This window comes from Cucumis melo, chromosome 3 (genome assembly GCF_025177605.1).
Source record: "Cucumis melo cultivar AY chromosome 3, USDA_Cmelo_AY_1.0, whole genome shotgun sequence".
Classification (NCBI taxonomy): domain Eukaryota; kingdom Viridiplantae; phylum Streptophyta; class Magnoliopsida; order Cucurbitales; family Cucurbitaceae; genus Cucumis; species Cucumis melo.
In genome coordinates, this window is record NC_066859.1 from 28,845,985 (window position 1) to 28,868,003 (window position 22,019).

Consider the following 22,019-nt stretch of genomic DNA (forward strand, 5'->3'; position numbering starts at 1 on the left):
ATGATTCTTTATTTTTTTCTTTTGATGTGTGTGTGTGTTTGGTTAGGACTTCGATTAATCATGATAACATGTATGACCCTAAAATATTTGGATGTCAAGAAAACACCCAAAAAGTTAATTTTAGGTAAATGGACACCATGGATTGAATCCTTGACCTTTTAATTAGATATTGAGACTATGTCTTGTATTTTATCACGATGGTTTCTCTATTCTTGCTAGTTGCATTGACATAAGTTCTCTTTGAATGATCATGTGCCATTAACATATAAATTCTTTTAAAGGCTTCAAATAGGTTGTCATTTTGACAGGGGGTGGAGGGGATCCAAGTTGAAGTGAGGAATATGAGAGATGGTAGAGATTCCCCTCCCAGGGAAAAGCTGTCTTCGCATTGGAAAAGGGAAAAATGGTTGAATATTCTTTAGGGTGCCCCTTGGTTAGGTCATATGTTGCCGAGCCAATAGATAGCTGACTTCTCCCTTTATGCTGCATCTTTATACATCTCCTTATCTCTTTGGCATCTTCTTATTCTTTTTTTTTTTTCTTTCTTATTCTTTCTCTTTTCTTTTTCCTTTCCTCTTTCTTACATTGTGTAGTTTATATTACATTGTTTGTCAATGAAACCTCATGGTTCATTTTAAATAACATTACTTTCCCCTCTTTGGAGTTTGATCTAGGTCCCAAGTATATGATTGAGGCCTTAAATTTGTCCTCTACTTTTTGTTTGTTTATTTATTTTAGAAATAGATCATCTCTCTTCTTGTGTGACGTGAGTGAGATTTAGGAACATATATTATCTATTGTTTATTTCTAGGCTTGCTTTTTGGCTCACTGCAAGATAGTCCTTTTAGGACTGAGCCGAGGCATATATTATAATATCATTGCAAGACAAACTTTTGGTACGATGCATACATTTCAATTAATGCTGTGGAATGTCATGGGACTGATTTTTTGTCCGCAGAGATTGCTATGATTTACTAGTAGTAATATCTTCAACCCTTAGCCTTGAGATCATTATGAATCGATCAATTAGCCAATGGATTACAATAACGATGTGTTTGGATTGTAATGTGATTGTTTGCAATGAATTACAATTAATCAGTGGTTTAAAATTTATTAAAAAAAGAATACTATACATCATCTTCATTGTCATTCAAAATTTATGTGACTCAAAGGAGTTTAAAAATTATGTGGAGTTCATTCAATAAATATTTAATAAATTAATATATTATTTGTTGACGTTTATGTACCAATGGAGTTCTGATTTAGTAACCAATTTAATTTTTATGTTGCCAAAATGAGTTTAATTCAATGATAATGAAATAACTATTTATTCTAAAGGTGAAAGGTTCTAGACTATTTTGTTTTTTACACTATATTGTTATATTTATTTTAGAGATAATATCTTTATTATGTATAATTTGGTAGACAAATTGCAAAAAACACCTCTAAAGTATAAAACTTTTACAATTATCGTAAGCTTAAGGGTCAAATTTTAAAAGACCAAGGTTCCAATGGTTATTGTTGAAAGTTTGAGCATGCAATTGCAACTACTACTGTATTTTAGGGACTCAATTGTTATGGTAAAAAAATTCTTATTAATTTTATCATTTCCATAATTTTTGCAATCTACCTTAATTAGTTTCAAAGTAATAATATATTAATAAATAAGTAAAGAAAAAGTACTATATTGAATAGAAAATTAACCTCCTAGAAAATACTTTTAATTATTTTGTAAAAAGAAAATTATATTTTAAAAAATCATAAAATTATCTAAAAAAATTTAGGTTTAAAGGTTTTTCCTTTTGGTTTTGCTATTCGATTATTCCAGATAACGTGGAGAGATTTGAACCAAAAGGCTTGAAGGAGCGAAAAACATCAAAGTTGAGTATCCGAAGGAAAACGCAAAATCAGTGAGAAAATATTCAGATCTGATCTGATCTAACCTGATCGGAGATCTTCTTCTTCTTCTTCTTCTCTCTCCATCGGAAAAAATGTCGTCCACGTTCAGCGGTGATGAAACGGCACCTTTCTTTGGCTTTCTCGGCGCTGCTGCGGCCCTTGTTTTCTCCTGTAAGAACATTTTCATTCTATCCAATTGAGTACATCTTATTTCTTTATGGATCTTCATTGGATTTGCTTTTGTTCTTGTTAATTAGGTATGGGAGCTGCTTACGGGACGGCAAAGAGCGGTGTTGGTGTGGCGTCAATGGGAGTGATGAGGCCGGAATTGGTAATGAAGTCTATTGTTCCGGTGGTTATGGCTGGAGTTTTGGGTATTTATGGTTTGATTATCGCTGTGATTATTAGTACGGGGATTAACCCTAAGGCTAAATCTTATTACCTTTTCGATGGTTACGCTCATCTTTCCTCTGGTCTTGCTTGTGGCCTTGCCGGTCTCTCTGCTGGCATGGCTATCGGAATCGTCGGCGATGCGGGCGTCAGGTACTCTATCTTAAAGTATTTAAGCAGATAGGAATTTTTATCCGTTAGTCTATAGTTCAGATTTATACGTATTGTGGGAACTTCTGTCATGCTTGATTTCGTTTCTTATTTTACGATTCTGCTATTTTTAACTTCGATGAAGGTAGTTTGGTTGATACTTTGTTATCGGGATCTATTTCACCATGTTCAAGTAGTGGAGTAGAATTGTTTGTTCAGGGACGATTGTGTTAAGAATGAGTATAAAAATGAAATATATTCTGACCTAATCGTTGCGGGTTGAATTCTTTCTAAATTTGATTGAGCTGAAGATTTGAAGTTCAAATTTCTAGGAGCCTCATTTGATATACTTTGGTTTTTCATGAACAGGATGTCGGTTCTATTGGTTGTACAGCTCTGTCATTGAGTTCTAAAGATACACTTCGGTTTTTTGTTTTGAAAGTTAGACTTGTTTTTTTTCCAAGTTATTTACTTTAGTTTTCATTTTTCTTTCTTAAATAAACATTTGTGTTTTAGTTTTGAAAACTTTACTTGGTTTTTGAGAAAGTAGATAACAAAACCAGAAGATTAGAGATGGAATGAGTGTAAATATGCTTAATTTGAAAAAGAAACTAAAAACAAAATCAAATCGTTTGCAAACCCAGGCTACTATTTTTTTTTTTTAATTTCCAAAACTTGACTTAGTTATTGGAAACATTGGTAGATATAGAAAGCTGATAACTAAATAAAGAAACCTATAAGTTGTATTGGTAGTTATAATTTTACATAATAAAATAAAAAACTAAAAACCCAATGGTTATCAAATGGGGATTACATTTTTTTTTTTTTGTTGTTGTTGAGCCTAAGTTCCTGCTTGATTATTTCCTGCCTTAGATCATTATTAATGGTCTAATGCTTCAAACACTGAAAAGATTAATGGTATCTCCATTGCTATTAAGGCATTGATATTGCACACTCTTTGCAAAACAAACAAAGTTTTGTTTCTTGTTACGGTAAGTAGAAAGATGTATATGCACATTTGATTCTGTTTTTCAATCAGTCATTGGGTTTGAATTGAGTTGCTTACTTGCTTCCATGTAGTTTCCACGGATTGAGGGGTTGTTTGGGAGACTAGAATGTAATAATGATTATTGGGAATTTAAGGGACGTTGAAACGAGTGGAAGGAGTGGGATAGAGATCGTGAAGTGCCAAAGTGAAAAGGATGGTTAGATTGAAAATTGTAGGAAGGGAATGGTTTTGGTTTAGACCCAAAATGTTCAATCAAAACATCAGCTTAGAATTAAAACACATTACATTCTCCCAAACATTCCCTGAAGTTTCTTCTTGTCACTAGTTTCTAATTTGCTTGCTTTTGTTGTGTACAATTCATATCTTCTGGATAAAACAAACTACAAACCATAGAATGGAAGCATCTAAATTGAACTTGTCTTCTACAGGGCCAATGCACAACAACCTAAGCTTTTTGTTGGGATGATTCTCATTCTAATTTTCGCCGAAGCACTTGCTCTCTATGGACTTATTGTTGGTATTATTCTCTCCTCTCGAGCTGGTCAGTCAAGAGCTGATTAAGTGATGAAATGTTTTGCGCTTGGAATTTGTGTATTACTGGTCTCTCTTTTTTCCTTTTCTTATATCTCATGAATTGTTTTTGTAGTTCTATGATTAGAAATGGTCATGACTAAGTTTTTTACTTTCTCAAATATTCCTGTGGTTGTGTGATTTCTGTACCACAGATTCTGTACTCATAAGGATTCGGAATCAATTGTTCTCTCAATAAACATAAAAACATTGCTTCCTTTCCTGTTTATTTGTGCTGATTGTTGCTCTTCAATTTGTGCTTCTGAATTTTTTTTGATACTCTGTAGCTGATGATTAGATATATTTGTTATTTGTTATTAGAAATATATCTTCTTTAAACGGAGATTTGACATTAAAATTAAACATTTTTTTCTCCAAAAATCGGTCTAGATTTCGATGGTACGCAGTTTCTTTTTGCTTTTTTTTCGAAATTCTTTTTTTTTTCTTTTCACTTTTACGTGATGTATGTGATATATTTTTTTAAAAATATTTTTGTTTTCGTAATCCCTCCAAATTATAGGGTAAATAGTCTATGATTTTTTATTTGTTTAGATTTAGATAATATAATTTTCTCTCAAAAAAATTGGTTTAGAATTCTAGAGTATGTATTTTTTTCTTTTACTTGAACAACATAAAAAGATAGGACCTAAAAAATATAGTAACAAAAAGTAGATAAAAAGTAAGATAAGGAGAAAAAGAGAAATAAATAGACTTACCTTAATTTTTTTTTTATTTTACTTAAATATATGAGTCGGCGTGTATTTATAACAAAATTGAAAAACAAATATGGTACCATCACCAAATTAAAATTATTCGCATGTGTTTGTAAACACTAAAAGTGAAAAATGAATTTTTTTAGTGAAAAACTACCAAAATTGCATTAAAATAAAGAGCGTGGCTATTTAATATGTGGCGATTAGTAGATGTGAAAACTATATCAAATAATTATTAAGGATCTATATGTTTTTAAGAAAATAATAATAAATGTAATATCTCTTTCAAGAGACATTTGAAGCAAAAATATAGTAACAAAATTTATATAATAAAAACGAGGGATATTAGAGAAAAATTAATAGATGTAGTACCTAAAACCATGTAGAGTTTGTTATTTTTTAAAATAAAATCTACAGTTATTTAAGGAGCCAAAAATTTTTCTATTTTTTTTTTAAATATGGAAAATTAATAAATTAATATAAAATTAGATCAAAATAGTAATTACGACCTTATTATTTATTTATTTTTATAAAAGTTAAATATTATTAAATAAAAAGAATAAATAATTTGGGCCATACGTCACTGCGAATGTAATCGCGTAAGGGAATCTAGAAATTCTCCTAAGAGCGGATATAACAAAAATTTCATCGTTTCTTATTATTCCACGCCATTTCCTCAACTAATCATCCCTAAGTAGGAGTGGCGCAAATAGCAATATATATAATATAATATATATTATTTATAATAATTGATTTGCTTCTCCGCCAAGTTGGCGAAGTCGTATGGCGGGCTGGTTGGAAGAAGATGGTTCACTATTTATAGGACCAAAACTTGAATCACAGAACAATGGTTGAATCTTCATTCGTTGATGACCATAAATCGTTTGCGGATTTCAAGTTCCTTTGCGAAAATGGCGGAAGAGATCAGTAAGGCCGGACTCGGGACTTCCACTTCTGCCTCTGAGACCGCCAAATCCAGATCTCTTTGGCCCTCTCTTCTCCGTTGGATTCCTACCTCCACCGATCATATCATCGCCGCCGAAAAGCGACTGCTCTCTCTCGTCAAGTAATTTCTCTCTCCGTCCTTGTTAAGAAGAATTCCGTTGATTGTTAATTAGGCGATTATGTGTTTGCGGCCAGATTCTGGAGACTAGATTTTTTTTTTTAATGAATTATTTGGTGAATTGCAAAATTTGAGGCTCTTTGAATTCGAAGTTCATCGAATTTCATGACAACTAGAGAATTCGGATCTCTTTCATTGTTTTAGAAATTTGGATGAGATATTGATTATTTATGTTATCATTTAAGAGCTTCATTAGCAATGGATATAAATATGTTTTGGAGTCTAGTTTTGTGACAATTTATTGTCGGTTTATTTCAGGACTCCATATGTCCAAGAACGGGTTAATATTGGTTCTGGCCCGCCAGGATCCAAAGTTAGGTGGTTTCGCTCTTCGAGTGATGAGCCTAGGTTTATCAACACCGTGACATTCGAAAGCAAACCTGAGTCTCCGACCCTTGTAATGATTCATGGTTATGCTGCTTCTCAAGGATTCTTCTTCCGCAATTTTGATGCTCTTGCCAGTCGCTTCCGGGTCATTGCCGTCGATCAACTTGGGTGAGGTCATCTTTTGATGGGGTTTAATTCTATTTAAATATGATATCTGATGTAGTATTTTGTGTTCATCTTTTGTTTCATCTTTTGTTTCACATTAGTTCTTTGATGAATGTACAGCATAACTTTGTACTGAAGTTTCTTTACTTGGGTGTTTGTAGGTGGGGAGGATCTAGCAGGCCTGATTTTACGTGCAAAAGTACAGAAGGTAGAGTAATTAGATTGCTTCCATTCTTATCTCTTATTGCTCCTAATATAATAAGGGGTTTTCTTCTTCTTTTCTTTGGCTTAATTTGTATAATTTAGGTTCTAAGGTTCTGATTTTTATGTTGATGATACAGAAACTGAAGCATGGTTTATAGATTCATTTGAAGAGTGGCGAAAAGCAAAAAACATCAGTAATTTTATTCTACTTGGACACTCATTTGGTGGATACGTTGCGGCTAAATATGCTCTTAAGGTGATTACTTTTTGCAATTCAACTATTAAAATAAGCATTTATGATCGCCTTTGTGATTTCCGAGGTATCTATCATTTTCCTTTTCAGCATCCTGAGCACATCAACCACCTAATTTTAGTGGGACCTGCTGGATTTTCTTCAGAGTTAGATGCCAAGTCTGAGTGGATTACAAAGTTTAGAGCTACTTGGAAAGGAGCGGTTTTGAGTCATTTGTGGGAGTCAAATTTTACTCCACAGAAGCTTGTTAGGTATTTTCTATTTTATTTATCAGAAGTTTCCAGTTTACACACTTTGACAAAATAACATGTTTCTTCTTTACTACCATACTTAAGTGTTGGGATCAATTCTTGGTTTGTTCATCCCAAACAAAACACGAGAACACCATATTATAGTTTCTAAGATATCATCTGACCTTAGAGACTCAGCAGCATGACTTAAGAGAATGTTTTTTTTACCCTAAATTCAGTAGACTTGAACTACAGAAGTTCCTCTTTCAATTATTTCATTTTTGATATAGGCGGTTGGTATATTTTGGGAGAAAGGTGTAAATTGAACTTACTTTCTTGTAATCTCACGTTCCATGTCATTACCTAATTTGTATTTTTACATTTGGTACATTCATAAAATTGGGAAATTGTTTTAGCTCGTGTCACTACATAATCTTTTTTTAGCATATTTAAGTAATGCAAGACTACTCTACTAATCCCGTGTCTCTGTATTTCTAGGGGTCTGGGCCCTTGGGGACCAGATCTTGTTCGCAGATATACAAGCTCTAGGTTTGGGACATACTCAATCGGGGACATATTGAATGATGAAGAATCCACATTGTTATCAGGTAATGGCAGATAAAGAGTTGGCTATTAAGACACAAATGTGATTTGTTTTGACATTTAGCTTTTTCCAAATGAAGATTATGTATATCACACGTTAGCAGCCAAGGCAAGTGGAGAATTGTGCTTGAAATACATATTTGCATTTGGTGCATTTGCTCGGATGCCACTTCTACAGAGGTTTGATAACTTTACTTTCTTTAATTTAAAAATTAAGATTGTGTCATACCTTTTTTGATTGTCACTAATTTCTCTCTGTTCCATTCTTTTAAAATGTTGTTATTATGTCATCATCTTGTTCCATTTTGTTTCATAGAGGCCTAGAGGGCTTTTGCATATCTAGTTTGTTAAAACGGTGACCAGTGGTTTTAATGGATCGAGTATTTTTTCTGAATTAAGTTCAAGAGTTCGTCAGTAACTTTCTTGTGTGCTTTTCCTTTTAATTTTGGGGGTGTCTGTGACGCATGTGCAAGTATCTGCATTTTGAACAGGACACTTGTCCTGAATCTCTGTCTATGTAGCACCCTTTCTTTCCATTTCTTTTAGTACCCACAACTTGGGGAAGGGAGATTTCAAGTATTCGAACCATACTCGTTGTCAATTGAACTATGATCAGTTTGAGTTTTACGTGTCTTTCCATATATTTAGGAGCTGAGAACACTTATTATTTTAGGTGAAGAAGAACAGGTACCTCTATGTGAATGCAAGTTTCTTACAGTTTAGTTTGAAAAAAATCTTTGAATTGTAACAATAAGAAAGAATATTTCTTTCTGAATCAGGGATTATCTCTGGGGTATAGCACACTTTAAAAAAGAAAAGAAGATAGAATTCACTACGAGATTCTTAGTCTGGAAGTAATTAATTAATACATTCTATGTTAATAATATGCGCATGTCTGATTACTCCTTGATTTTGCTCAGTGCATCTGAATGGAAAGTTCCTACAACATTTATATACGGTTTTCAAGATTGGATGAACTATCAAGGCGCACAAGAAGCTCGCAAGAGTATGAAGACACCGTGCGAAATATTACGGGTTCCTCAGGTTTTACCATCCTTCTTTTTCCCTTCAGATACGAATGATCTGTATTTTAGCATCCATCTTATGAAACTATTTTCTTCTTATATTATGACTGCAGGCTGGTCACTTTGTGTTCATAGACAACCCTAGTAGTTTTCACTCGACCGTCTTCTACGCGTGTCGCAGATTCCTCTCCTCCGAACCCGATAAAGAATCTTTACCAGAAGGTATAATATCTGCCTGATTGTCTTCACCAAACGTTATGGATACACAATCAAAAGAGAGACCAATTTATGGTTTCTACATCAATTTTTTTAAAAATTAATGTATTATATTTGTGAAAGTTATGTAGCTTTTATAGTTGTAGTTGAACATACCACTTTTCAGTACGGAAAAAATCCAATGAATGCTTACCTCTAAATGAAATGTGGCCCCCCAACTTCCAAATGTTCTCACAGAAGTGTTTTTGTTTAGTTCTGTAAAATACTGTCGCATGATTGGATTGGCTCAAAAGCTCTAAAAAATTAGTTGATTTGATATTAATTCTGGAGTTTTTGTATGATTGACCTAAAAAGTTGGGTTGTGTTTTTCAAAAATAAGTTTTACCTGTTTCTTTCTTTATCTCTTGCCATGTAGCTTTTCGGCCATTTGTATGTGTTTTATTTTGTTGAAATTTATTTTAATATTTAAAGTGCCATTTTTATGCTATTAAATTTACTTTAAATGAATCAAAGCATGTTTTCTAAATGGCAAACAATTTTAGAATCATTATAGAGATTTTATGACCTTTTTGTTTATAAAAATTAATATTGATCTTGAAGTAATTTTCTACTATTTTAATTTTAATTTATTGACTCAAATTTAGTCAATAAATCTTGTTATATGACGACTCACTTTAATTTATCTAAATGATTTAACTTTATATAGTAATACTCATCGATGGGATGTATCAGTATTGGAGGTCATATCGAATCTAACTAAAAATATAAAGTTTATATTACAAATTTAGACCTTCGAGAATTTTGTTCTCACAAATCGTAAAAAACAGAAAAGTTTCTTTGGATATATTTTTAAATTTCTACAAAAACATCATTTTAATTTAAGAAAATAATTTGAAAAGAATGGAAAAGGAAAATTCCGTTGCCGGGACTTGAACCCGGGTCTTTCGGGTGAGAGCCGAATATCCTAACCAACTAGACTACAACGGATTTGTTGATAAAACGGATATACAAAAGCTAATAAATTTGTAGTTTAGTGAATGATTAAACATTTGATTAGTGTTGGAGTTCCATGAGAATCCACGAATCCAACCGAAAGCCATTTTTACGGAGAAATTCCAAAACTCACTGAAGAGAAGAAGAAGAAGAAGAAGCTTTTCGGGTTGGCTCCGTCGAAAAATACGCATTCCGACGGACGGTAACAATGTTGAGCCACTCAACCACCGGTCTCCACAGCCGCTCACTTTTCACATTTCCAAGCATTAAGCCACGACGACTCAACCACTCCGGCGGGGGTAACGCCTCCGTGAAATGTGCCGCTAGCAAATGGGCCGAGCGACTACTCGGAGATTTCCAATTCCTCTCTGATTCCTCCTCTGACCACTCCCATTCTCTCTCCTCCACCGCTGTTACTCTCTCCCCTTCTTTCCCTCCCCCAATTGCCTCAACCGAGCGCCAAGTTACAATCCCCATCGATTTCTATCGAGTTCTTGGAGCCGAGGCGCATTTTCTTGGAGATGGAATTAGGAGAGCTTACGAAGCTAGAGTTTCGAAGCCGCCGCAATATGGGTTCAGTCAGGAGACTCTGATAAGTCGCCGGCAGATTCTTCAGGCAGCTTGCGAAACCTTGGCAGACCATACTTCGAGAAGAGAGTACAATCAAGGACTTTCAGATGATGAAGATGGTACCATTCTCACGCAAGTACCTTTCGATAAGGTGATGTGTATTTCGATTTTGGCTATGTTAACTCGGTTGTGGTTAGTTGAGTTAAATTGTGTTCTTAATAATGTATCAAATTTCAAATTGTTATAGTTTAATTTGTGAAGCTGTAAATTTTTTGTGTTCCTATGTTTTATCTGAATCAGTTCTGTTTGCTGTTACAATCGCAACTGAGCAGATGTTTTGAATGGGAATTGTTCATCTGTAGGTTCCTGGTGCTTTGTGTGTGTTGCAAGAAGCTGGAGAGACAGCACTGGTTCTTGAAATTGGAGAGAGCTTACTCAGAGACAGGTTGCCTAAGTCATTCAAGCAAGATATTGTCCTGGCCCTCGCTCTTGCTTATGTTGACATATCAAGGGATGCTATGGCATTATCTCCACCTGATTTTATTCAGGGTTGCGAAGTGCTCGAGAGGGCCTTGAAGTTGTTGCAGGTAAATGTTTGATTACAATTCTTCAATCCGCCCATTGCCATTTTCTGGTAGGCTTTTAAGTATCTTTACATTTTCTTGCACTAATTAGCATTTGATAGTTCTGCATGACGTTCACTCTTGGAGAGTGAATTAAATTGTGAATTCAAATAAAGATGATCATTGATCTCAAATGTAGTACTGACTGACGATGAGAAAAAGGCATAAAATCAACTACGTCAATTGGCTTTCATAAAAGTCATGTTTGAGATATAGTTATATTATATTGATTGAAGAACACTTATCTTTGGGAGTGTAGGAGGAGGGTGCCAGTAGCCTTGCACCTGATTTGCTTGCACAGATTGATGAGACATTGGAAGAGATCACACCTCGATGTGTTCTGGAACTTTTAGCTTTACCCCTTGGTGATGAGTGGCGAACCAGAAGGGAAGAGGGTCTCCATGGAGTGCGGAATATTCTGTGGGCTGTTGGAGGAGGGGGAGCAACAGCTATTGCTGGTGGATTCACCCGTGAAGATTTTATGAACGAGGCATTTGAACAAATGACAGCATCAGAGCAGGTTCTTGCAGAATTGAAATCTTCCTAAATTATTATCCTTGCATTTGCCTTTTCTGCTTGTAACATTAAGCCTCCCTTTTTCTTTTTGAAAGGTTGATCTCTTTGTTGCCACACCAACAAATATTCCTGCAGAAAGTTTTGAAGTTTATGGAGTGGCACTTGCACTTGTGGCACAGGCCTTTGTTGGCAAAAAACCGCACCTTATCCAAGATGCTGACAACCTATTCCAACAACTTCAGCAAACTAAGGAAGCTGTAGTCGGGACTGCTGTCACAGCATATGCACCTCGTGAGGTTGATTTTGCTCTTGAGAGGGGGCTATGTTCCCTACTAGGTGGAGAACTTGATGATTGTCGATCATGGTTGGGCTTAGACAGTCATAACTCACCTTACAGAAATCCAGCTATTGTGGATTTCGTCCTTGAAAATTCAAAGGGTGATGATGAAAATGACCTTCCGGGGCTATGTAAGCTGTTGGAGACATGGTTGGCAGAAGTGGTGTTCTCCAGATTTAGAGACACTAAAAATATTTATTTTAAACTTGGAGATTACTATGATGATCCTACCGTTCTGAGGTACTTAGAGAAACTAGAAGGAGTTAATGGATCGCCCCTAGCTGCAGCAGCAGCTATAGTGAAGATTGGTGCTGAGGCTACTGCCGTTCTTGATCATGTGAAGTCCAGTGCAATTCAGGCACTGCGGAAGGTGTTTCCCCTCACCCAGAACAGTTATAGGCGTGAGGCAGAAGCGGAAATGGAATATGTTTTTCCTGCTGGAAATAGTCAGGTGCCTTTAGTGAATTTTGATGAGAATGAACGCACTAACTTACCTGAGGTTTCTGAGAGAGGTGAAGCTGGTGAAATAAACGATGAACAACCAATTACCGATCAAATTAAAGATGCAAGTGTTAAGATCATGTGTGCTGGTTTGGCAGTTGGGTTATTTACTTTGGCTGGTTTGAGATTTTTACCTGCTAGAAATAACACAACTGCTTCGCTTAAAGAAGCTGGTTCCTCAATTGCATCCACTACCAGTGTGGGTATGTTCCCAATATTTACAGAAATTAAAAAAAAAACTAATGACAGCTTTCTACGTTTAGAATTTCTCTATAACTGTCCTATAATAGCGTGTTTACTTATAAATGTTAAAATCTTAGTTGAAAATGATTTTGTGCTCTGGAGAATTCATATACTGATTACGTAATTTTCGAGATGCACTTCCATTGTAATTCCGGCAGATTGAAATTGTAGCATGAGTTTGATTGGTTTCCAACAGAGATTTTCTTAAAGGCTTATGACGCAACTCTAAGGTCTAGGTCGATGTGTAAAGGTGTTTTAGTGGATTTTATGACTTATTTTTCTCTCATTTTGCTGTTTTTCACTATAAATGGTGATACCAGATCTTATTTCATTTTCCAATCGCCAACTTGTCCTAATGATTTACGAACTTCTCTCCTAACTCATGGGAGGAAACCTGGTCTTTGAGTTTCATAACCTGATTTCTATTTGTGCAGCATCTGAAGTGGAAAAATCCATCGAGGAGCTATCCAGAATGGATGCACGAATTGCAGAAGGTCTAGTTCGCAAATGGCAGAGCATTAAGTCTCTGGCTTTTGGACCTGAACATTGCCTTGCAAAACTACCAGAGGTAAGGATGTTCCACACTTGTACATATTAGATTGTCCTGTTTTTTTTTTCATTGTGTGCTGCAAAAGAATTTTCACAATGGCCTCTCCCCTTCCCCTTCCACACAAATGAAAAATAGTACAAAAACCTTTCTAGTTTTATCGTTGCCGTACACCTATCATCAATTTGCTATGAACTATTTTAAATAAAACTATGGCTGTATCTACACTGGGCGTTCAGGTTATAGTTGCCTTTTTTGAGTGTTCAATTTGATGCACTTTTTACTGAAGCAAATAGAAGTTTTTGTTTTTTAAGAACATTACACCACAGCAAGGGGTAGCGAACCTACTTCTTAGATAAGGCAGTAGCGATGCCTTACCATCAACATGTGTCTTATTTAAGGAACAAAAAGTTTCATTACAAGCTATATGAAGGACATAACACTTATTTATCCTTTGTGATGGTGATTTACAATGGATGTTGAAGCTGTATGTTAGGAAGATAATTCTTGTTCATTTTTAGGGTAAAGTTAATTCTCTATCATCATTCCGTGTTAGATCTTATTAAATTTCAGAGTAATTAATGTCTTCCCGCAATTATGTGTAACGTCACGTCATCCTTCCTAATGATTTCAAACTTGATTTTAACTCGTCATGTCTTGGACTGAACGCATTGCTTCACTATATGCTTTCACTTAACGCAAACATAATGAGATTCTAATACCTTTTCCAGATTTTAGATGGTGAGATGTTGAAGATCTGGACGGATCGTGCAATCGAAATTTCAGAACTCGGTTGGTTTTATGATTATACTCTCTCAAACCTCACCATTGACAGTGTAACAGTGTCATTTGATGGTCAACGTGCCATGGTGGAAGCAACTCTTGAAGAATCAGCCCGTCTCATTGATGTGGACCATCCAGAACACAACGATTCAAACCAGAAAACCTATACGACGAGATACGAGCTGTCATATCTAAGTTCTGGATGGAAAATTACCAAAGGTGCCGTTCTTGAATCATAATTAGGTAGTTGTTTGTAATATATCATTAGCCTGTAAATGCATTTCTTCTGGGTTGTTATTTACCATAGCCTTTTAGTGTTTCTATGAAGAGGAAGAGAGGTGGGAAAGAGGCACTTTGTCGAGACTTGTGGAATTTGTTGTGTTAATAAATTCATTTTAACCATTTTTTTAGCAGTTCAATTTTAGTTTTGTCATACTGTTTAATACAAATATTTTTATTTATGATTATCTGGATCGAACTCAAGAAAACTAAGGAGTCGTTTACTTTGCAATAATGTAAAATGTCCAGACATTTGAAGACTCTAGGATGCCCACATGGATCTCTAGAGTTTTTTAATGTTCTCCTAAAAGGTAGGTTTTTGGGATTTCCAACATCCACTTTTTACTTTTTTTTTTTCTTTTTTTTTTTTAATTTTTATTTTTATTATCATATAAATATAAGTTTCATCCTTATTTTTCTCAATTTTATAATTAAAATAAATATTGTTTACTATATAATTTGCTTTCTTTAATTATACGGTAGTTGTTTTACTTTTTTTTTTAAAAAATCAAATTTAAATCTAAATTAATATATATTTTTATAAAATTCTTAAACTAATATATTATTTTATCGAAAAAACTAACGAATAAAATAATGAAACTATATTAATTGAAAAAGAAATAAAAATAAATATTAGATAAGTTAACTACAAAACAAGCATGGTTATCTAATGATATCGAACATAATTCTAGACATCTATAATTCCAAACATCTTAATAATCTATATTTTTGAAAAACAAACACATCTAATTCCAAACATCTTAATAATCTATATTCTTGAAAAACAAACACCCCCAAGTATTTTATGTGTGCTTTTGTCAAGCATTCATCTCTTGTCGAGCCAAAATATTTGTCGTCGTCAATATATCTACAAGTCGAATAATTCAATATTGATGTTAATTTTGATGGCCGGATAGAAAGTTATTTTTATATGTACTTTAACGATCTTTCAATGGTTAACAAAGTCAAATCTTTTGGACATTTTGTAAAAGTGATGTCCTCATGTTCTTCTTACCAATTGAAACCAAAGCAGCAAAATGTTCACTCCCCATGACAAATAATCTTTTTTACAAGTGTTTATATACAGATGAACAAGAAATGAATTAGACTGACAAAATACAACATCAAAGGTGAAAAATAAAGAGAATCTTATCCATTTTCTAGGGAATTTTCATTACATGATTAATTGGATTGTACAAATCTGGATGAGTAGAGACATAAAAAAATAAAAAGGAATTATGTACTAAGATGGTATAAAGTTCAAAAAGGAAGAGACATGTTTCTTTTCCATGGAAAAGACCTGTGGTCTAAGGATTGGAGTGAAAAGGATAGCCCAAACATTTCCCTAGAAACCTGATTAGGTTCCACAAATCCAATCAGCTTTGCTACAAGGGCAGCACTTTCGTTTATATGGTCGAAATCCTTCGTTCTCGACCATAACATTCGTGCCACTTGTATGCTTCGTTGCTTCGTTTTCAAGTCAATACCCCACTTCACGTAAAGGGCGTCTCTTTCTTTCGCTGAGAACTTCTTCTTCATTCGCCTCGCCAACATTTCTCTTTCGCGGTTTAGAGCCTTCAAGCTGTGCTCCAATTTAAAAAATAAAAAGTATTATAGTATGAATAATCACACTGGATGAACTCATCCATATTTCAAAATGTGCGACTCTTTTTCATGCTGTTTCCTTATATCATCTTCTTGTTTCTTTCAGTATGTAACAATCTATGTCCTGTGAAAAGAACTCATGGTCCCTTAAAACTTATTGTAAAAAGGAAACTTGATGTGTTGTTTCATAAGCAAATGCCAGATATGGATATGGAATGTTAAAAGTTGTCATAGATGGAACTCTACAAAACTGAAAAGAAGAATAACAAGAACGTACCTTGAAGTTTGCGTGACGGTGTCACCCCTTCCTGATCCATTAGCTGATCGAGAAATGGCTTCCCTTATAAAAAACAACCTTCTAAGCTCTACTTCCATGTATACAGCATCAGAAGGGTCTCCTTTAAAAAGGATGAAGAAATAAGATCTGTGCACCAATGGTACATTGCAAGCATCCCAAAGCTCGATTATGTCTCTTTGTTGACCTTCAAACTCAAGCATCCACTCAGAATGAGCCTGAAGTTCTTTCTCCTCTTCCGTGTGAACTTCTTGTGTGGTTTCTTTAGGTTCTTCCTTTTTAGAGACCCTCCCCAACCTCTGTCATATACATTCATTAGGATGGTAAGAGAGAAATTTCCCAAGAAGGACAGAATTAAGAGAGTGAAAGAAAATGTAAAATACAAAAGGAAAGCGAACTCACCGAACCAGATCGCTTCTTTATCCGATTTTTGCTCTTTCCTCTTTTTCCAGTAGCAAAGTTGAGAACACTAGTATTATCATCATCATCTTCATCTATTATTTGTAAAGTTTTTGTATCCGAACATCGACTACATACAGACTGTGAGTCCTTGAAGTCCAAATTTGCCTCCAAAATTCCACAGCTTAAACCGCGCCTTCTTCGACTACCTTCTGCTTTTCCAGAGAAGTTCACATCAGATCCAATACTTCGAGTTTTCTTATCATCCTCTACCTTTTCAATCAAAGTAGAAGGTGGAATGGTCATTAGAACAGTCAAACAACTTTTGCTTCTTGCCAACTTTAACTTTTGCTTCGCTGCTTCGATTGAGCTGAAAGATTGCTCAGAAGGATAAAGATTTACTATACAATTCAATGTTTTCTCCATCTCAGAAGCTTTTTGAATCAATCCATCATAAGTATGACCTTTGTTGATTGGAATTATCTCCTTATTCTTCCTTTGAGGGGATGTCTCTGGATTATCAAAACTACTAATCATCTGCCTTTCATTGTCTTCCAATGTAGCTAAAGTTAAATCACCATTTTCATTTACTGATTCTTTTGATTCTTCCAGTTCAATACATTGAACATCCTTACACCCATCTTCGGAATTTGCATGAACGCGTTCGGCAATCTCTTCCCAGTCCTGATAAGGATCAGGTCCAGCCAATTCAGGAGTACTGCTATCTAGTAGAAAATCGTCCTCATGATTCATAGTGAATAGAGGATCAATCTTGTGAGGGCTATTCTCTTCTTGTGCAGTAAATGTGTCAAAAGTTTTGAGACTTGACTCATCAAAAGCTTTGAAACTTGAGTCATCAGAACGTAGATCTAGATCTAGATCAACTAGATCTGGTATTGTATTTACTGTACTTTCACTTAACTTAAATATCCTATCTTCTCCAACCGAATGCAACAAGTTCTCGATTCGATATTGAGCAAGATCGCGCTGTCGAGTCAATTCCTTAATCTGTTTGTCCATCTGAGTATTTACAACAAACAAAACAAGGCACTATTACATGAGCGGCCACATAATCACATAAACAAGATAAAAGAGAACTATACTTGTCTGCTACTTTCACTTAACTATACTTGTCTGCTAACTAGACTGCACGCAGTTCAACTCAGTCACAACAGAAGGAAAAAAGTTCAATAAGAAAAAAAAAAGTTTATCGATTGGCAAACTGTGGTTGGCGACAAAAATGGGTGCAATCCTCTAATTCTTATTTATCTTACAATCATTCCATTTTCATCAAAGATTGTGACTAATACTATCATCTGACTCTTCTTAAGCATCATTTTTCTTTAGAGTCAACTACTGGCAAGAAAAAAGAGCTGCTTTTTCATAATATATAGTGGATATATAAATAGGGTGAAAAGTAGTAGGAAGGAGGCAAGTCCTCACCTGTTCGATTACAAGTTCTTTCTCTTTCAATAAGGAAGTAGAATCACCTTTGAGAGGAAGTGGTTTTAAGTTCTTCATCTCACTCTCAAGTCTAGCCAATTCTTTTTGCAACTGTTTCACCAATGCCTTATCTGAGACTACCACATTCACATGTGCATTTGTACTCACTTCTTTTGCACAAGTAGCAAATAGCAAAGTATTTCTCGATTGTTCAACATGGCTACGTGCAGGACTCATAGTACAAATGATCGCTGTTCGACCGTTACCGCCTAGAGAATTCTGCAGTATGCGTGTCAGCTTCGAGTCTCTATAAGGTATGTGTCCATTCCTTCCCTTGCTGCAGTTCATTCATTAACGGAGTATGTGATAAACGATTAACTTGAAACTAACAAGTAACACTACAAGGAGAAGTCTTAAGATTTCTTAACAGAATGAAACTAAACTTATACATTTTATAGAAGAAATAGACTAAAATAGAACGAGATTTAAAGTACATGACTAAAATGGATCTTCTATTATTTTACTTTGACAATGATACCTAATACATATTTTCAAACTATAAACAAAAAACAATTATCAAATGTGGTTTTGGTTTTCTTTATTAAAGGAGTGAAAATGAGAAACGAGAAACAGAAAGAAAATCAAACCTTAATTTGCGAATAACCGTTCCCAAAGTCAGCAAACTACGGTTGATGTGGCAACCCTCTTTCAGTCTCGTACCACCAGAATTTGTTTGAGAAGCACGTTCACTGCCCGCAAGGTCAACAAAATTCTGCACAAGGAAGAAAGAAAGAAGGAGTTAAATGTTGATATATGATTTAATAATGGTATGAGGTCTTGCGTTTATGTCATTTCCTCCCAAGAAATGAGTTATATCCATTTTACCACTGTAGCTGTGAGAGTGCTTGAACTTTCGGACTTCTTGAATTTGCGAGCGGAGCTTTCAATTGTCTGCAGTAATCATCATTTAATAAACTTTACATAATTGGAATCAAATTAAAGAAAAAAAAAAAAAAGAAAGAAAGAAAGAAAGAAAGGACAGAAACTTAAACCAAATAAGAAAATTAACAAATTTAATGGCATACTTACTAGTCTTAGGATTTGATGTGATCTGGAGCTAGTTTCATTAAGAGACGTCTCCCCTATCTTTCTTTGAACTGCATAAAAGAAAGAAAAAAAAGGCTAAATATATATTTTAACTCTTAATGCTTATGTTTTCCTCTTTGTTTAAAATTTGGCACTTTGTATATTAACATTTTTCAAGGTGCTAACCTAAGTATAAGTGTAGCTGGTATGAACCTGTCTATCAATTTTAAAACATTGTAAAAAAAACATTGTTCAAGGTAGTTCCTCATGTTCATGATTATGTTTAGATTGGGTGTTTTAGACCCTATTTGTAATACCAAATACATTCTCTTTTCAAGTTTTCAACTTGACCTCTCTTGTTTACCATTTTCATGTTTCACACCTCTATTTTCATTATGTAATCGATTCTTCATGCACTCCAACCCCGCTCGCATTCCCAGAAATTTTCCTTAGTGATTCTAACAAAGAAAAAATTACAAAATATTTTCACCTTCACAGAAGGAAATAAGCTCTTGGAGATGATTCCTGTCTTTCAAGATCTCTTCTGTAAGTTTCTCAACAACAGTTCCTTTCTGCAACATTAAGGCTATATACCCTTAAAATCTTCATTGATTGTTATAAATAAACAAAAATAAAATTGAAGAAAAAGGAAGAAATAGAATGGAGGAAGGGAGTTTATGCACCTCAGGATCATCGAGCAGTCTGAGTGGAACATTTTCTAAGCTAAGGAGATCTTTAACAGCTTCATTATATATCTCAATTGCTGAAAACTTCAGCACAAATTCTCTGTCTTGATGCTATCATCCACAAATTAAGTCGTATTAGACAATGACGTATTAAATTTCTATTGAAATATCATATGTCTGTCTATAAATTCGAAACTCACCGACTCTATGTAACTATAAATGTCTGCCACAGAATATTGAGTGACACCATTCATTGTGAAAGTCTTTCCACTGCTTGTTTGCCCATATGCAAAAATTGTTGCTAAAATATTTAAAGACATTGTTAAATATATCATAATGTTATTATAATATGGTATGCATATATTCAGAAATACAAGGATAGATAAAAAATAATACTTACAATTAATCCCATTGACCACAGAGAGAGCAACTTCTTTGGCCCCTTCCTCGTAAACTTGTTTTGTTGTACTATCAATTCCAAATACTCTATCTGAAAAGGAACACAAAAATGCAAGTCATTTCAATTAAAAATATGTTTCAGAATGATTTTGAGTAACAAACGTTATTTCTATAAATTTGCTTACCAAACGTGTAAGAGTGGGGAAACAAAGAGCGTTCGGGCAATGTACTTCTGAACATAACGGAGTTGCTGTTGAGACATTCCCAATCGGATGAGTCATTTTTCATTAATTCCTTCTCATTCAATGGTCTTAACCTAATAGAAACACGAATTGTCTCTTCAAGACCATTTGAATTGTTAATGACACCTTTTATTAGCTCTTCCCCTCCCATTTTATCGACTCTCCTTCAAGGGATCCTTCCTGAAAACCTCAAGATCCCTGTCCTGAAACGAAAGAGAGAAGTCACATTAAGATGATCGAGAATCATCATGAAAATTGAAGTTGCAAACGTTGAAGATGAAATTTACCGGAAAGTCGGACTTGAAACGGGGAAAAACGGAAAGGAGGAATCGATTTCTTCCCGCCTTTTCGTCCTAGTCGAGTTTTTTTTTTTTTTTTTCTCTCCAAAAGATGATGAGAAAAGAAAAGTAATGGAGGAAAAAGAGAGGAAGGAGAAAATAGAAAGAAGAAGGACTAAGCTTTTGCCTCCTTTCCTCTCTCTCCCGCCCTCATCATTCCCTCTTTTACTCTTTTTCTTTTTTATCTCCCAACTTTGCATTCCAATTGACCGTTGAAAAATAACTGCCATCTCCAACTAAATCAATGCTATATTTTTCAAAAAATAGAAAAATTTGACAAACATAAAACAAAACCACTTAAAAAGACAAAAAAAATATTAAACTTAAAGTTTTCTATGAAGCGTAGATATTTTGTCAAATGTTCTATTTTTTATAATTTTTATGTTAAAAAAATCTTAATTTAAACCTAGTTTTGATTAGTACAATTTGTTTGGCAAAATATATAATAATTATTTATTTTGATTACAAATTAATTATAACTTACTTTAAAAAAAAAATCTAAGAGTTAACATCTTCCTTTAGGAGAGTAAACTCTATCGGATAACATAACAATGATTTGTAACAAAAAATGAGATTTGATTGAAATTATGGGTGATCATCTATTGTTTGGAGTTTGTTTTGTAGTAAATATTCAAACTGATCTCGATATCATGAATAAGGGTCGATCAATTTAATACTTAGAAATACTTTTTAAAAAAATTTATTTGAAAGCTTTTAAAACCAACCCTGATTGACCTCTCTCGTTGAAATTAAGGACATGAACTCAAAAGCCAAACATGAACTAAGACCATGGGTATTTTTTTTTTTTTTTTGTTAGAATAAATTGGTAATTTCACTTTGACCATTTTTTCATAGAGATAATATCTTGAAAACTTATCGGTGTGATTTGGCATTGTACAGCTGTAAAAGGTTAATTTTTATTTTCACCATTGTCATCTCCTGTTTCTTATCTGTTTTACTTTTGCTAAATATATATATATATATATATATATATATATTTATTTATTTATTACATTATAATTTGGATATGGAAAATAACCCACTAAACAATCTGTTTATTTATTTTAATCAACCATCAAAGATTTTTTTTAGTAAAACTATCTATAGAAACATTGATATCTTGTCATTTTAATTTCTCGTATGTCTAACTAATTCATAGTTAAAATCAATTCTAAACAAAAGATATCTATTTAAAGAAAATAAAAGGATTTGAATCTTTATTTTTAAATATTAACCATCTAAATTTAACCGAAATCA

The 22,019-nt window shown here is 34.1% G+C and overlaps 4 protein-coding genes and 1 non-coding gene across 6 annotated transcripts; 3 read left to right on the top strand and 2 right to left on the bottom strand.

Annotated features, from left to right (window-relative positions):
* The first annotated feature begins 1,681 nt into the window (after positions 1-1,681).
* Positions 1,682-4,247, top strand: LOC103488019 (V-type proton ATPase 16 kDa proteolipid subunit). The gene is made up of 3 exons (XM_008446551.3): positions 1,682-2,070; positions 2,157-2,442; positions 3,877-4,247. The coding sequence occupies exons 1-3, from the start codon at positions 1,992-1,994 to the stop codon at positions 4,007-4,009; spliced, it is 498 nt and encodes a 165-aa protein (XP_008444773.1). The 5' UTR covers positions 1,682-1,991; the 3' UTR covers positions 4,010-4,247.
* A 1,154-nt stretch (positions 4,248-5,401) lies between these two features.
* LOC103488020 (probable 1-acylglycerol-3-phosphate O-acyltransferase) lies at positions 5,402-9,199 on the top strand. Its single transcript, XM_008446552.3, has 9 exons — positions 5,402-5,797; positions 6,113-6,349; positions 6,508-6,554; positions 6,688-6,806; positions 6,894-7,054; positions 7,532-7,641; positions 7,717-7,816; positions 8,557-8,680; positions 8,775-9,199. Exons 1-9 carry the CDS (start codon positions 5,601-5,603, stop codon positions 8,898-8,900), a joined length of 1,221 nt encoding a protein of 406 aa, XP_008444774.1. The 5' UTR covers positions 5,402-5,600; the 3' UTR covers positions 8,901-9,199.
* A 592-nt stretch (positions 9,200-9,791) lies between these two features.
* Positions 9,792-9,864, bottom strand: TRNAE-CUC (transfer RNA glutamic acid (anticodon CUC)). The gene has a single exon. It is a non-coding gene; the product is annotated as a tRNA-Glu (tRNA).
* A 77-nt stretch (positions 9,865-9,941) lies between these two features.
* Positions 9,942-14,392, top strand: LOC103488022 (protein ACCUMULATION AND REPLICATION OF CHLOROPLASTS 6, chloroplastic). The gene is made up of 6 exons (XM_008446553.3): positions 9,942-10,591; positions 10,803-11,027; positions 11,323-11,583; positions 11,675-12,620; positions 13,095-13,228; positions 13,939-14,392. Exons 1-6 carry the CDS (start codon positions 10,079-10,081, stop codon positions 14,227-14,229), a joined length of 2,370 nt encoding a protein of 789 aa, XP_008444775.1. The 5' UTR covers positions 9,942-10,078; the 3' UTR covers positions 14,230-14,392.
* A 1,008-nt stretch (positions 14,393-15,400) lies between these two features.
* Positions 15,401-20,905, bottom strand: LOC103488023 (kinesin-like protein KIN-7E). 2 transcript variants are annotated; one of them, XM_051082356.1, is made up of 13 exons: positions 20,712-20,905; positions 20,368-20,622; positions 20,184-20,273; positions 19,984-20,084; positions 19,781-19,894; positions 19,588-19,669; positions 19,101-19,168; positions 18,897-18,962; positions 18,659-18,783; positions 18,012-18,348; positions 16,572-17,588; positions 16,152-16,468; positions 15,401-15,851 (listed from the first exon to the last, which is right to left on the bottom strand). In XM_051082356.1, exons 2-13 carry the CDS (start codon positions 20,573-20,575, stop codon positions 15,530-15,532), a joined length of 2,847 nt encoding a protein of 948 aa, XP_050938313.1. In that variant the 5' UTR covers positions 20,576-20,622; positions 20,712-20,905; the 3' UTR covers positions 15,401-15,529. The 2 variants fall into 2 exon arrangements, with proteins under 2 accessions (XP_050938313.1, XP_008444776.1); XM_008446554.3 differs by having other exon boundaries at positions 20,368-20,627; positions 20,712-20,898.
* Positions 20,906-22,019: the final 1,114 nt, after the last annotated feature.